General features: G+C 48.1%; 1 protein-coding gene across 1 annotated transcript in view; it reads right to left on the minus strand.

Moving 5' to 3' along the window:
- Nucleotides 1-3,535, minus strand: part of TMEM260 (transmembrane protein 260) — a 60,209-nt gene extending 56,674 nt beyond the window's left edge. The window contains exons 1-2 of the mRNA XM_062495422.1: nt 3,411-3,535; nt 3,137-3,155 (exon numbers count right to left, since the gene is read on the minus strand). Of these exons, the coding sequence (XP_062351406.1) occupies nt 3,137-3,155; nt 3,411-3,535 (144 nt within the window). The remainder of the gene's footprint in view (nt 1-3,136; nt 3,156-3,410) is intronic.
- Between the last annotated feature and the right edge of the window lie 12,960 nt (nt 3,536-16,495).

Here is a 16,495-nt window from a genome sequence, read left to right on the forward strand (position 1 = left end):
GTGGTTGACAAGGTGGTGATCAGTCAAAGGTTGAACTTGACGATACTGGAGACCTTTTCTGACATAAGTGATTCTGTGATTTGGTGTGAAAAGACTTCCAGGATCTCAACTATAAAAATAAAGTTATAAAACTGAGACCCCTAAGGAGACCCCAAAGTATAAAATATTGCAAAGAGATGGTGTGGAAGGATGTTAGTGGGCTGTTAGTGCCTTGTCCTCTGCTTGGAGAAGGCAGAAAGGAGTGTGTGGCAGCACCCCTGCTTTAGAGGGGGGAAACTGAGGCATGGAGTGACCTGGACCTGCTCAGCTCTCTGGACAATCAGGCTTTGTGTGGAGCATCTTGCAGTCACAGGTCTGGCAGAGAGACCACTCCATGTCCCTGTCTGTCCTCCCAGCCACCTCAGAAAGCTGATACCCCCAGCAAAGCTCAGGGGATGTGAGGACACAGTTAAGTACTTCCAGAACCTGCTAGAAAGGGACAAGAGCCATGGAGCTGGACAAACCACAGCAGGAACCAGTCCACAACTCCTTCCAATAGAAATCAATGATTCTGTCATTAAAGCTTGGCACAGACATGGTTAAATGTAAGTACATTAAGCCAAAGCTGCCCAGGTGGTAGTGTCAGTGAAAGACAGGACCAGCCACCCTCTCCAGATGCTGCTGGAGGTCAGGAGTTAAGGATGGAGTGGTGCCTTCACACTTTTCTTCACCTCCACTGCTCTGCCAGGCCACTGCTTCCAGCCAGGGGTGGTTCTTTGGACCTGCCTTATTCCTGAGGTGAGGAGATCCACAGCTCCATCGTTTGTTCTCACCTCAGCAGGAGCTATCTACTCTTGTGTTTAAATGGATTTGGTAATGCTCTGTGGAAATAACTGTGCTGCAAGAAAGGGAAAGCGGCTCCATGGTAATTGTGAGCACCTTTATTTGCTGTTTATCCCCATCTGTCCTCCAGTGCTCTTCCCAGCTGGACGTGATCCCTGTCCCTCACACCCTCTGCCTGGGAAGGTCTCCTGAGGAAGATGCTGAGCCCAAGCACAAGGCCCTGAAGAGATGAGTCAGCCCATTCCCAGACACTCTGGGAGAAGGAGGTCATGTTCACAGAATCCCAGAACAGTTTGGGTGGGGCCTTAAAGCTCATCTCATTCCCACCTCCCTGCCATGGCAGGAACATCTTCCACTAGACCAAGTTGCTCCAAGCTCTATCTTTGGACAATTCCAGGGATGGGGCATCCACAGCTTCTCTGGGCACCCTGTGCCAGGGCCTCCCCACCCTCACAGGGAACAATTTCTTCCCAATATCCAATCTAACCCTGCCCTCCGGCAGTCTGAATCCATTCCCCCTTGTCCTGTCACTCCAGGCCCTCATAAAATCCTTCCCTGTCCGCAAAGCAGCGGGTAGCAGCTCAGATCTGTTGGTTATCACAGAGAATGTGGGTGGAGATGGAGTTTTCCAAAGACGCTTTCACGTGTCAATAATTGAGTGTGGCACATTTAATCGCTGTAGTCCTGTTGCTGTGCAAACCTGGGGACCTCTCCTCTTGATGTCAGCTTAGACCTGATTTTCTAATTGCATTACCTGGATAATTAGATAGAAATACAACAACCTTGTGCTGCACCAGAGCGAGGATCCACTTCCTAACAGAACTAACCTGGCTTTGGTACAGAAAACTTGTACACACACATGCATTCAACTTCACCAGGCTGTGATCACACAGATTAGACCATGGGGCTTTTTCCCTTCAAGAAATAGCCAAAAATGACACAGGTTTGGTTCCAAAGAAGCTGTAGTTTGAATTCAAACTATTAAAGGTACAGGTACCAGGTTCCCACCATCCAACAATTTTTGCAGGATGACCCACCAGCCCTGTCCAGCCTAGCCTGAGATGCTCCAGATTGGGGTACACAGATATCAAGGAACATTTCAGACTTTGTGGAAGCACCATGCTAGGAAAGGTTTGGAGTATTATGGGCTTCCTCACTGAATCCTGCAGGTGTTGGTGTCACAGCATGTCCCCTGCAGCAGTGGCAGGACCTGGGGAAGGTGGAGGGGATGTTATTGCAGGCAGAAGGACTCCCTGCAGCCAGGACTGGTTGCCACCATGCCCTGCTGTCACCATGCCTACTGCCACGGTGCCTTTTCCCAGCCAGAGATGAGAATTAGCTTCGCCCTGGAGTGGGTTCAAGAACAAGTAAGAAAAGAATAATCCCCCCTTCCTCCTGGCAAGGCACAATTCTTGTAAAAATAAGTGGCTCTAAGGCTCACCTGGAGACCCGGTGAGATTTGTTGGCCTGGTGAGATTTTTGTTGGACCTTTCCTCATGGTCCATGCAGAGCTGGATTTCCACTGGTCAGGGACAATCAGCACCAACCTTGGCCGTGGTGTGACCAGTGAGGAGCAGGAGGGGGAAAGGCATCTTTGTGCAGAGGGTGGTTTTTGGTATTTAAAACAAGACCAGCCCCTTTTCCAGCCCTTCACCCCTGTCTGGGACAACCTGGCCTTTCTTTGCTTTGAAATTCCCATTTCCCATCCCATCTCACCCCTGCCTGCACTTGTCCCACCTGGCCCCACCACTCAACCACCAACCCTACCTTTCTCCCTCCTTTTGTTGCACCTGCTCCGCCCTTTCTTTTTTTTCCTTTTTTTTTTTTCCCCTCTCCCCCTAAAGAGGGAACAAAACAAAACAAGAAAAAGCGATGCCAAGCCGATCCTCTTAACCCAGTGTTCTTACCCCGGGGAGGGCCCCGGCAGCGTCGAGGCGCACGGTGAAAACCCCCACGCATTTTGTCCTGTTCCTTCAGAGCATTTTGTCCTGTTTCTTCAGAGCAACTCGAGCAAATTGAAAGCCACGGAGGGGTGTGTGCCCCCAGGCACTTGGTAAATCCACTTCCTTTGTCATAACAAGAACAAATCCCACCTTTGAAGTTTTTCCTTCTTGTTACAAGGGGAATGTCTTTTGTTTAATCCATTTTAGCCTTTAATGCCTGACCTGGATCAATCCTGTTGGGTAGATTACACACTACTCACGCCGACTTTAAACTACCCTACAGGGATTTTTATTCTTCCCCCCTTCTCCCCACCGCATTTGTGTGAGAATCTCAGCAATAATCGGCATTACGACTTTAGACCATCACTCACTTTGAAGGAGGAGACTGTCCTTTAACAAAGGGGAGGGAGGGGGAGGAAACCCACAAATATCAAACAGATTTAATCAGCTTTGAGGCCTTTCAATCTCATATTCACACCGGATCTTTATTAGTTATGAAAATCAGTGCAGAACTTGGCTGGGCTCTGTGTCTCCATGTTCTCCTCCCCTGTTTCATGCTCTGTTCAGGACTGAACACGCCTTCACAGTGCTGGTCCAGGGGAAATCCAGGGAAATTTCCACCCAGGACTGCTGCAAACAACCTACCAGGGCTGTTCCATCACCCACACCACACCTGAGCCGCCTTGTTCTCCTCCCTCCCTTTGCTCATTCCAGTGGAAGAGGCTGAGAACTGCTGCCAGGAGGATCCAGGTGACTCCCACAGGGACCATGACTGCCACAATGGATGGAAATCAGCACAGAGAATAAATCTGTAGGTGAACCCATAACCTTCAGCTCCTTAAACCTTTACATTAGGACTTGCTGTGGGAAGTGGTGACCTTCTGTTCTTGTCATCTCCTTATTTTTCACGACAACCTTTAGCATGGGCTTCCTGTGTTCCCTGGTAACTACTCAGAGCAGGAATATCCTGTCCCAAAGTCTTCCCCTGCTGGCAGCTTCTCCCTTTTCCTGCAGCATTGAGGCACTGGCTGTGCTGTGGGTCTTGTGAACACTTTAACATTGGCTTCACTGATGTTTCTCATGGTTTAGGGCCAGCCACCAGCCTTGTGAGAGCCACAGGGCTCAGACACTGCAGAGCTGCAGGAGAGCTCCAGAAGGGATCACAAAGGAGCATTCCCCATTCCTCCCCGGCTCTGGCACCAGGGTGGAGCTGACAGAATTCCCACCAGTCTTGCTTTGTTCCTGGTGGCCATGAAGTGGAGAAGATCTGAATGACCCAGTGCCTCCCCAGGAGCTCCTTGTTCTGGAAAGCTCCAAGGCAGAGCTGCACGTGGTCCCCTCATCATGCCATTGCTCTTCCAACTCAAACCAGCTTTTCCTTGAGGGCAGATTTAAAGCTTTCCCCAAGGAACAGGAGACCTAAACCCTACTCCAGAAGGCTTGTAGCCCATCTTCCCTCACCAGCTATGACCCAGCAGCACTTCTGTTCCTTCCCTGTGTTCTGTTCCTTCCCTGTGTTCTGTTCCTTCCCTCTGTTCTGTTCCTTCCCTCTGAACTCCCTGCAAGTTACTTACAAGGTTTGAAGCCCTGAGCTGGACACAAGGCTTCCCTCATGCCTGGTAGGAGCACACAAGGCAGGACCACTCCCTGCCAGGTCTCACAGGTGACTCTTTATGGTAAACACCCCAAATAGGTTTTTCTTTGCTGTGCCATCAGCCTTAGGCTGTGATTTGTTCTGCATTCACAACCCAGCCCCAAATGCAGCTGCTTTGCCATCTCTTCTCTATTTCATACTCGTGTGCCTAATTTTGTTCTCCTAAATGTACCCAGAAGCTTTCAGAACTTGTAACTGCTTGTTGCTGACCTTGGTTCATCCATGTCTATTTTGGATTCCGGCAGAAAAGCTCTGGTCTCTCCCCATCTCCAAGAGTCACAGGGGCACCAGCTTGGTGTCTCATCCATCCAAGCATGGGAAGTCAAATAAAAGGGATTAAGTGACCCAAATACACCAACAACATCTTGGATTGCAGCCCTTTAAACCTCCCACACCCCCTGAATGATGGCTGTTTGTGATGGATTTCTGCTCCTGCCTCATGGGCAGAAGCCCTCTTGGCATGTGGAAACTGGGAAGACTGGGAACATGAGGACGTTGAGGAGACTGATGAATGCCAAGATAAGATTTGGCTGATTCAGTGACATCTCCCACCCTTGCCCCTCAAGCAGCTCCCAGCCAGAAGCCAGCCAAGGTCACCACAGAACCACATCCCAAAAAGAGGTCACCAGTGGCCACATTTGGGACCACAAAACTTCCACCAAGACCCTGCCACCCCACCCTGGGGGAATAAAGCAAAGAGTGGGACCATTTTACAGCAAAAATTCTCCCCTGGGTTAGAGTGGCTGGGGTCAGAGTAGCAGGATTAGAGTTCCTGACAGCATCAACCTGGGGGATAAAGCGTCCTTTCCTTGGCTTCCATAGGGCCAAGCCTCAGCAGAGGATGCAGCAGAGCATTCTGGCATGTGGAGACAGTGGAGGGCTCAGGAAGGGGCCAGGGAGCCCCCAGACATCCCCCAGGACAGCCGAGTAAGGAACCATCTCCTTTCACTTTTTATGAGATTGATATGCTTTGAAATTAGTAACCCTCCATTAGCTCTCCAAATAGCTCCGAATCATTAGGGTCAGTACGTCTGCACTCCTCAAAATGAGCTTTTACCTGAATTAGCATCTCAAAGAGGCAGGATTCCCTCACCCTGTTTTAATTCCAGCCTGGTTTTGGTGGCCAATCCAAGCCCCGCATCCCAAATACATTCAGGGGAACCTGCTGGCTTGTTTAAAATGTTCTTTTTCTTTCCCATTCTTTACTAAATGCCTATTATATTAATGTTTAAAATCCATTTAAGTTCATCATGGGTGGCTTTGTGAAAGGACAGCAGCTCCATCACTGTAATTAGATGATTTATTGCCCTCTCGTGGTGACAGGCTCTAACTAGAGAAGCTGTGATTTAAATTGGATGATCCTTCCAAGAGTGTTTGAGTGAGAAATTAAGGGAGAATTATTAATACTATTAGAGAGCAGCAGCGTATTCGTGCAAGGGATATACAGTGCTAGGAGAGGGATTAGCCAAAACTTGCTGGTTTTGGAGATGAGCTCGGTTTTCCCTCGGTGTGGGACAAGCATTGCCCTCAGCCAGAGCTGTGAGCAGGGCAAAGTGCTGCCACAGCCATGGGCACGCTGTTAAAAACCTGGTGTTAGCCAAAATCGTGGGTTTAGAATTGGAAACTGTGGGGAAACCACCCCCCAAGAGGGATTGCTGCTCCATCCCAGCCAAGTGTCCCATCTGCCCCATACATCGGGATATCTCTGCCTCCCTCCTTTTCAGAGGCCGCTGACCACAGGGGGGAAAAAAAGTGAAGGAGGTTAAATTTACTTTTTTTAATTGAAATTTTTGTTCCTTTCTTCTCCCCGCTGATTAAAATACTGTAAGCACTACCTGGGTTGACAGACCCCCTTCCCTCCAAGTATGCAGCCATCCTCATTCCCACCTTTGGGAGAGCTGATGACTCTCAGAGTAAGACAATTCACTGTAAGACAATTCACCACCAATGTAAGTGAACCCGCACGAACATTTTTCACTGATTCAATTAAAACACCAGGCAGGACTGAGCTGCAATAATTTGGTATAGAAACCAAGTATAGACCTAGCCTGGAGCTGTTATTTAAAAGCCTGGGTTAATACAGTGTAAACCCATGAGCACATCCTCTTACGATGGGGCTTAAATCTTTTAAGAGTGGCTTATATCAATCTAGTTTAAGTCAATTCCTCACCGAGTTAAGCTAAATTGAAAGAAGCACTCAGACCCCAAACACAGAGCTGGTGTTACCTAATCCCTCTGCACACAGCCATGGCTTTGGCCAGCACCTGCTGGGAGGTGACAGGGCACCAGGGAGCCTTGGGCAGCACCAGGGCACAGAGTGGCACAGTTTGATCCCCACAGCTCCACCCAAACCTCTCGAAGGTTCCCTGTGCTGCAGAACCGTGGCATGGCCCTGTCCTCACAGAGGGCACCAGGTCACCATTCCTTCACAATGAGCTTCAGCCAAAATAAATAAATAAATAAATAAATAAATAAATAAATAAATAAATAAATAAATAAATAAATATCTGCTCATCAGGTTTTGGAGAAAAACCTCTTTTTATGTTGGGCTCATCCAAAGCAATGGGCAAAAATTAAAGAAAAAAAAAAAAAGTTTTCCTGGCAGGAGGTACAAGGGAAGTTTTAGAAACAGTGAATGGATGTCCTGTGTCCACCAGAGGAGCGTGTGTGCAGATGAGGGCTTTAGAGTGGTGAAGGGAAAAAAAATGGAAAAAAAGCTTTTCTCCTACTTGGGAGTAAACCTAGAGGCCACAAACTGTCTCAGTGCCCAATTGTGTGATCTTTGTGTGATTTTGGGCACAATGCCCAGGAGCTCTCACCAGGAGCATCATCACCTGCACACAGGTAAAATTCTGTAAGGCCTCTAAAGGAAATCGAGCTCTGATTTTGGGCATGGCCATTAGGAAGTTCCTTGGGTGGGTCCCATGATCCCATGGCCCACCAGCCCCAGGGGTACCAGCAGCCTTCATCCCTTCCCTCCTCATCCCCCAGGTGAGCAGCACCTTTCCAAAAGACAGAGGCCACCCCAAATGTTGTGACCTGAAAATTCTGTGTTTATTTGTGTCCAGCCACACAGACCCCATGCCCTCTGCGTCCTTCATGGAGATGTGAAATCACCAAAATCCCTTGGAGGGTCCTCAGGAGAATAGGTCCCACTCTGAGAGTCTCTTTGGGAAGGACAAGAGCAGGTTTTTCATCCATTTCATATCCACTCACACTCATTTTGGGGAGTGGTGACTGTGAATATATATTTTTTAAAAAAAGGGCAGAAAATAAACCTTCTGCAGAAGTGACATAACGGAAGCAACCTGCCCCGAGCACTTCAATGATTACTAAATAAATAAATAAATAAATAAATAAAAAGTAATCACAGGCAGAAACACCACTCAGATACAGAGATTAATGAAGATCTCTGATACATGAATTATATGATATAAAATAATGAAGAATAATTGAAGAAAATTCCCTTCTCCATACACAGATTTCCCACCCAGTCCATCATCCCAGCCACCAGCCCATGGCAGGGGGTTGGAATGAGATGTTCCTTAAGATGCCTTCCCACCCAAATAATTCTATTTTATGATTTTATCATAAATAATTTTATGATTTTATCCAAGAAATCATCTGTCCCTCTCTGGGGCAGACAAAGGGCAGGGGGTACAGCCCCAGCAGGACTGAAATCCTGGCTGTGATGAGTTTCAGAGTGTTTTCCTTGCAATCTTTAGCCAAGAGGACCAACTAAAAGCACTCCAGGCTCCCCTGCACCCCTGCTCGGATGCTCCCAGTGCTCCCAGTTATCCGTAGGCTTGGTACCTGGGGAAGGAGCATCATTTACCCGCACAAACAGCACCTCCTGAAGCAGGAGGTACATTCTCATCTCAGCTCCCAAAATTTTCCTGCGGGGTGCCGGCCGTGGGCATTAGATGGCAGCAGCGCTCAGGGATGGAAGAGAGTGCCCAGGGAAGGGAACGGAGCTGGGAAGGGAATGGAGCACCAGGAGAGGCTGAGGGAGCTGAAAAGGGGCTGAGCCTGGAGAAAAGGGGGAGCAGGGGGGACCTTGTGGCTCTGCACAACTCCTGACAGGAGGGGACAGCCTGGGGGGGATTTGGGATCTGCTCCCAGGGAACAGGGACAGGAGGAGAGGGAACAGCCTCAAGTTGCATCAGGAGAGGCTCAGGTTGGGTATGAGAGGAAATTTGTTCACGGAAAGAGTGGTCAGGAGGTGGCACAGGGCATCCAGGGCAGCCGTGGGGTAGAACAGGTCATTCCCACGAGCCAACCAGCCAAAAAAAGGAATGTGCTGAGAAGTCTCAGGCCTGAGCTAAGAAATCCCCTCGGCTTCTCAGCTTCAGGGGACGCTGGGGGTCCTTCCCCCAGGTCCAGGTGTGGCAGAGGTGACATGACCATCAGCTCAGGGTGGCAGCAGGATGTGCAGCCGCTGCTCCATGAGGATCACTGAGCTTGATCCCAGTGCTGGGAGCTGGCTTGGAGCTGCCATGCAGTCCCAGCCCCAAACCCCTGAGCAGGAGCCAGGCAGCAGCTCTTGGACAGGTATTTTCACAAACACCCCTGTTTTAACCTCCAGCTCTCTGGTTTTGTGCCCATCAAGAACAGATCATTACTTTGTAAAAAAAACTGGAGGAGGAAAAAGGTGTCTGCAGCAAATTCATGGATGTGGGAGGCACTCGCAGAGCACATTATTATTATTATTATTATTATTATTATTATTATTATTATTATTATTATTTTTAATCTGATATAGCTACTCTCTCAGCCTCTTATCTGCCATCCTGGTAAGGGCCCCAGAGAAAAACCCAGGAGAGAAATTAGCAATCACAGGCCATTTTATCAGGTTTGTGTGACAAACACAGGGACAAGGAGCAGTGTGTCCTTTGGCCCCTTGGAGATAAGGGTGCCTGGAAACCACACGGCTGTTTCCAAAAGAGGTCAGGGAGATGATGTGACTTTCAGTTCTCTTTTTCCTGGTCCCACCTCTGCAAACACCTGGCACACCCAAACTCCTGCAGGGAGCAGCAGTCCTGGATGCCAGAGGGTTCTTTAAGGTTCTAGATTCACATGAAGTGAATCTAGATAGTCTTTGCTTCAGCAAAAGAAAAATCACTTTTTTTTTTTTAAGCTGGTTTTGTTCCAAGAGCCTAAGGAAAGCTGCTGACCCTCAGTGTCTCCTGTATTACCTGCAAAGAATCCCAGAATGGTTTGTGTTGGAAGACATCTTAAAAACCATCGGGTTCCAATGCCATGGGGCAGGGACACCTTCCAAACCTCTTCTCTGCAAATGCAAACTCTTCATAGCAAAAAAAAAAAAAAAAGAAAAAAAAAAAGAAGAAAAAAAAGGAGATATGGCAGAGAAAACCACAGATGAGCTGAGCCAGCCTCAAAACCTGTCCCAGTCCAGGCTGGGGTCTGGCATCAGGTGCCCCCATCCAACGCTGCACCTTGCAGAGGTGAAAGCCAGCAGGCTGCAGAGAAGTCAGCCAGATCGATACTAACCGAATTCATATTTTAAAAAATAAATAAATAAAGAGAGAGAGAGAGAGAGAAGAGCTTGCTGACAACCTTGGGCTGTGCCCTTTCTCCGCGGGGCTGATGAGATTGTGCAGCTGATCTGCCAAGGAGGACTGGCAGGACGTGCCAGGCTCCATCCAGACCCCTGCCCTCCCTCCCAGGAAATTCCTGGGGGAATTTCATGTTTTATCACCAGTGCACTGCAGCCGCTGCCACCAGCAGCAGGAGGAGCAGGAGGTCACATTCATAAATGTTGGGGGAAGAAAAAAAAATAATAAAAAAAAAATCCTTAATTACTCCCCCAAGGGCCGTTTCAGAGCTGCTGCCGGGCCAAAAGCGAGATTGAAAAGGTTCATTAGGGAAGTTGGCAGACAGATGTGTCCGAATCACAGAGTCACAATATGGTCCCTGACCTTAAAACAGGGAACCCGACCACCTTGGAATGAAAGGAGCGGGTGGAAGAGCTTCAAACCTGCCCTTCTCCAGCAGGCAGGGAGCTGCAGAGAGGAAAAAGCTGTCAAAAAACGTGGATTTTTTTTTTTTTTTTTTTTTTTCCAGCTGGGTATTTTGTTCTGTGCAATATTCAGCAGTGCCCAAGAGAGGGCAGCCCAAGACACCACATCACTGCCTGGCTTTTCCCGAGGCTGTTATCCTAACACGGAAGGGTTAGGATGCTGGGAGCAAGCAGAATCATAAAAATAAAATAAAATAAAATAAAATAAAATAAAATAAAATAAAATAAAATAAAATAAAGATAGATATAGATATAGATATAAATATATGTAAATACAGATACAGATACAGATACAGATACAGATACAGATACAGATACAGATACAGATATAGATATAGATATAGATATAGATGATATAGATGATATAGATATAGATGATATAGATATAGATATAAATATATGTAAATACAGATACAGATACAGATACAGATATAGATATAGATATAGATATAGATATAGATAGATAGATATAGATATAGATATAGATATAGATATAGATATAGATATAGATATAGATATAGATATAGATATAGATATAGATATAGATATAGATATAGATATATCTGGGAAAAAGGGGAGGAAAGTATTTTAAAAACAGGGGAAAAAAAAAGAGAGAGAGAGAGTGGGGAAGAAAAAACTAGAGGAAAAAAAAAACACAGTCTAAAGAGGGGGGGCAAAAAATGCAGAGGGGAAACCAGAAGGAGACTCCCGTTTTGGAGGGATGGAGAGGTTGATGCTGTGAAATTGCAAACTGTCTTTGGGCAAGAAAATTGTAAAAGGTGTGAGGTTAATGCCTAGCCCAATCCTAAGGGGCCATGAGGGAGAACATGGGATGCAGCAAGGTGCTCCAGGGATGCAGCATCTGCCCCTCACCCCTGTGGGGGAAGGTGAGCCCAAGGTGCTTTTGGGTGCTTTGTTTTCAGGATGTTACAGGGCAAAGAGAAGCTGGGAAAATTTCCTACCCAGGCCATAAATGTGGTTTTTGTGCTCTCAGGAACAGGTCTTGGCTCCCTCAGAGCAGCACAGGGGTTTTCCATGCAGGTCATTGGGGTTTTGGTCTCCCCCAGGTGCCTTCTTGTGGAAAGAGGCTGATTTGCACATTTCTAGAATTCGTAGTAACCATGGCACTGGATATTTTCCCTTCCTAAAAAGAACAAAACCTCAAGCTCATTTTTTTTTTTTTTCATTTCTAGCATTTCCCAACCCAATCTGGACATGGAGGATATTGAAAGGGGATTGGAACTGGATTTTCCTTTAGGTTCCTTCCAACCCAAACCATTCCAAGATTCTGAATTTGCAAGTGTTTGGAAATGGCACTGGTGAAAATCCACTGGCACTGAGGTGAGGATGTGTCCCCCAACAAATCTGAATTTTACACAGAGTAAATTAACCAGAAAGAAAAAGAATTGCCCAGAAAATATCTTCTCCTTGTACTGGCAATTTAAACCAGCAGGAATGTTGATTCATTGATTAGGAAAGGTACTTAGATTTATAAAACAACCAGGGCTTGTCTGCAGTGCCAATAATGTAACACACACCTGAGGGCTCCAGGCTGGCAAGTCCCTTATCAGCACCTAAAATTCGCCATGAGGGAAGGATAAAAAGGGGAAAAAAAACAGGAAACTTTACTTTTTCCTGCAAAAAAAAAAAAAAAATAAGCAGGCTAAACCTTCCAGCAAAGGCTGAGATACTGTGTCATGAGCCAAGCACCCTGCAAAGAGCCAAGGAGTTAACCAGGCTGGGAATCAAAGTGGGAATCAGGGGGATCAATGAGATCTCTGGCACATCTGAGGCTCAGGGATCAACACCAATGCCATAAATCCCTCAAATATCCCCAGGGATCCAGGTGAGCAGCTGGAAACAGGCAGGATTTCCCAGCAGGAAAGGTGGGAGCAAGGAGCAAATTGTAGGGGCAGAGGATGATGCTTTATGGCTGGTGAGGAAAAGCACAGAGGGTTTGTGAATAAACGTGGAGTGCCCTCCCCTATATCCAGTGGGATTTTGTGTGTTTGTGTATGTGTTTCACGGCAGAATTTGGTTTCTGGAGAGCCCTGAAGGCATTAGGTCAGAGCTGCTCAGTGGAAAAAATGTTTTTTTCAGTGAGAAGGAGCAGGGTTTGCTCTGGGTGGCTCAAAAAAAAAAAAAAAAAAAAAAAAAGGTCAGGAGCCAAAAGGTTGAGACATGCCTGGGACAGACAGACATCCCATAGGACAGAGCCTGCCATAGTTTTTTTTTTTCCCATGTCCCTGCAGCTCCCTTTGCTTTGTGCCATCTCCAGGAGATCCATCACTGGATCAGAGGAGGAGGAAAATCCTCTTGCAAGGCAAAGGCAAACCAATAACCTGCTCAAGGCTCAGTCTTAAGACAGGTGTGGCGATAAAAGTGTTTTTTTCAGAATAGGATGCAGAAAATAAATAATTTCTGATGAATCCATCATGGCCCAAGTCAAACAGGCAGTGTAGAAAGGATGTGCCTGACCCAGGAAATCCATATAATTTCCCCACAGTTTGATCCAGCTCCTCACCAGATTTTCAAACCAAGGAGGGAATTGAGTTTCCTGCACAAAATCTGCCCCTGGGATTATTCCAGGCTGGACCAGCCCAGAGAGCAGAGAAAAGCAAGAGAACCAATCCATTTTCCCAGCCTGGACATCTGCCCTCTGCATCCTGTGGATCTCCTGGATGGAGTCCTGGATGGACTCTCATTCCCAAGTGCATCCCTGGAGGGCAGGGTACCCTGTCTGACACAGAAAAAATGGGATGCTGACGTCTCAGGAGATAAATCACCCACAAACTGTACAAGCCACAGTTCCTAAATGATTAAAGCATCTGATCTATGGAACGGTGAGGGTGAAAATGGTTTGGAAAACGGGATGTTTGGGCAGGGGGGAGAGGGCTCATCCAGCACCTCTCCGGGGGCTGGGCCCTCCAGAGGCACCCCAGATAAGTAAGTCATCATTAATAAATCAATGAGAGGGAAATGAAAATGGAAGTAGATGAATCAGCGAGCTGATGGGGTCACAGATGAAGAACAGCGCATCTGCCGCTGCTTTCAGTACATTAACAAATAAGGCCAGTGGCTCAGACACGCTAATGCTGGGAATAATGAAGCTTCAAGACCGATTAGAGCATAAATCACTTTTTTAAAGCGTGGCCAGGCCCTCCCAGGCCATCGGGAGACAGCATTTGCTGTATCCCAGGAGCTTCCCGGCAGTGCCACCGCCCTGTCCCGCTCCCGGTGGGGCTGATTCCAGCCATCCTAAATCCATGTGTTCCATCCACATCAGGGATGTGGGATCAGGGAATGCCTGATGCGACCCACCCCCTCTTCCTTCCCCGCTCGCATCCCTTGGTGGTTTTGTTTAGTTTTTGGTTGTTGTTTTTTTGTTTGGTTGGGTTTTTTTTTTTTGACCAGAGAGGGCAGCAAGAGCAGGCTGCAAAATAACAAAATAACCCCGTGTCGTCCAAGTGGGTTTTGGGAAGGAAGACAAAGCTGCTTTTCCCTGGGAGCAGCCACATCCTTACCCTGTTCCTGGGGACCCTGGGGTTGTGTGCAGGGACACAGGAATGGGACACAGGGGGATGCACAACGTGGCAGGCACAGCTCACAAATTCCTGCGTTTGTTCTCCTTGTCCCCATCCCTGTGTCCCTGTGTCCCTGCCATCCATCACGGTGACGCACCCGGCTCATCCATCAGTTCCAAAACCAACCAAAAAAAAAAAAACAAAAAAAAAAAACACCAAACAAACAAACAAACAAAAAAACACCCTCCGAGGGCTTTTTGGGGACAAAAACACGGAGTCAGGGACACCCCACACCCCAGGGATGTGCCCAGGGGGTCTCCCCTCCTGGCTGCTCCCCGATTTCCCCCTGCACATTCCCACCTCCTCCATCCCCTTCCCTGGACACGGTGGTCACTCTCAAACGAGGAGATCCATGAGCTAATCAAGATCCTTCCCCTCCGGGCTTGGTAGAGAGACAGATCTTATTGGTGCAGCTGCTTTTAAATGCCCGACAAGTGCCTGGATATCGCAGCAATGGGGTCATCTGAAATCCCTCAGTATCCACAGCCAGGGGAAAAGAGAGGCACAGCCTGGTTTTGGGAAACTCAGCACCCAAAATATCCATGGGGAGAGGCAGCTCTTCGTGCCCCTGGAGAACTCCTCTGGAAGGAAAAAGAGAGGGAAAGACAAAAAGGGAAGCTCCAGCTGCTGGGATGGGGATTCATGTGTGCAGCACTCTCCATCCCAGCTAGGAATACTCTGGAGCTGGCCCTGGGCTCATCCTGACACTGAGCTCAGCCCTAGAACAACACCCCCCAAATTATTGTTATGGCCACACCGCCCGCCTGCAGAACCCAGAGCAGTCAGAGCTTGCTCCTGCAGCCTGGTTAAATCACATTTAAATGAGGGCAGGCCCCAGATCAGGGATTATTGTAGGACAAGATTAGGGGGCCATCGCCATCCCACACCCCACCCCACCCCGGGGTTTAAGCAGCAATGCTGTGATTGCAGCCCCTGGTCCCACCAGCAGACACGATCCCACTGCTGCCAGGGGAAAGCACACGGGAATCCTCAGTGGGCAGGGAAGGCTGGCAGGGCCACTGTCACTGCCAGATGGTGACAGGAGGGTGCTGGCCTGGGAATTGGCAAGGGGATGGTGTCAGATGAGGCAGAGACCAAGAGCTGCTGGGGGATTTCAGGGAGTCTCTGATCCCGAAGGAAGAGCTTTGCTTTAGCTGTCACATCCTCTGTTTGTTCCAGCAGCAGCTCTCGGTGTTCCCATAAAAAGCCAAGGACCAGCCAGGCACACTGGTTTATTAGGAAGAACACCATGGAAGAGCCTGCTCGGGCTGCGATTACCTGTTTTCAAGTGATATTAATCACTGAATCAAAAACCAATTATTTGGTTCACCAGTTTTCCCTTTTCCTTTCACAGCTCTGCTATGAAACCCCTGGACTTGACAAACAGGGAGCCACAATCTGCCACTGTTGTGACACAAAATGCCTCCTCCTTCCAAAAAGGGAAGGACCAAGGGATTTAGGACATGCCTGGAGGAGTTGTGGGAGCATCCCAGGGTTTCTATGTCAAACACAAACCTCTCTGTGATGACTGGGATGGGATGGGATGGGATGGGATGGGATGGGATGGGATGGGATGGGATGGGATGGGATGGGAAGTGTTTAAAAATGTGTCCTGACCTAAAAAGAACTCCTGGGTTGTGCTTTCCAAAAAACGTCCATGCTAGGAATCTAAAGGATCCCTCTGCTTTCCTGGTATGAGAGGGCAGGTGATCCCAAAGGAGCTGGGGGCTGCTAGAGGGGAGCCCCGGCAAAGGAACAGAAAGGGAAAAATGGGAGAGAAAAGTGAGAAAAGGGGAAAATAAGGAAGAGAAGGAGAAGGAGAAGGAGGAGGAGGAGGAGGAGAAGGAGGAGGAGGAGGAGGAGGAGGAGGAGGAGGAGGAGGAGGAGGAGAAGGAGAAGGAGAAGGAGAAGGAGAAGGAGAAGGAGAAGGAGAAGGAGAAGGAGAAGGAGAAGGAGAAGGAGAAGGAGAAGGAGAAGGAGAAGGAGAAGGAGAAGGAGAAGGAGAAGGAGAAGGAGAAGGAGAAGGAATGGAAGGAAGAAGAAAAAAAGATGGAAAGGAGAAGGGGAAAGGAAAGAATGGGAAGGAGAAAAAGAAAAGAAAAAAGGGAAAGAAAGGCAAGCTTAAACATTTAGCAATCCTGGAAGTAAGGCAAGGGTGGGAGCAGCCACAGGAGCCCAGCAGGGTCTGTGCACCTCAAGTCACCTCTGAGCACTCACCGAGGAGCAAGCCCAGAGCAGCACTGATTAAGTGGGTTAATTCCCATCCCTAAATGATTATTTTATCACAGCAGCAGCAGCAGCAACATTCCATGGCAAGGCACAGGCCCTGCCTCCACTGGCTGCTCCCCAGCCCGCCAGCCTTCCCCCAAAGAGCTCCAATCTAGGTCAGAGCCACGCTTCGTACGTCTTTCAATATTAAACAAAACTGAGGCGCTGAGAATAACTCATCTGC

This window comes from Cinclus cinclus, chromosome 6 (assembly GCF_963662255.1).
Source record: "Cinclus cinclus chromosome 6, bCinCin1.1, whole genome shotgun sequence".
NCBI lineage: Eukaryota > Metazoa > Chordata > Aves > Passeriformes > Cinclidae > Cinclus > Cinclus cinclus.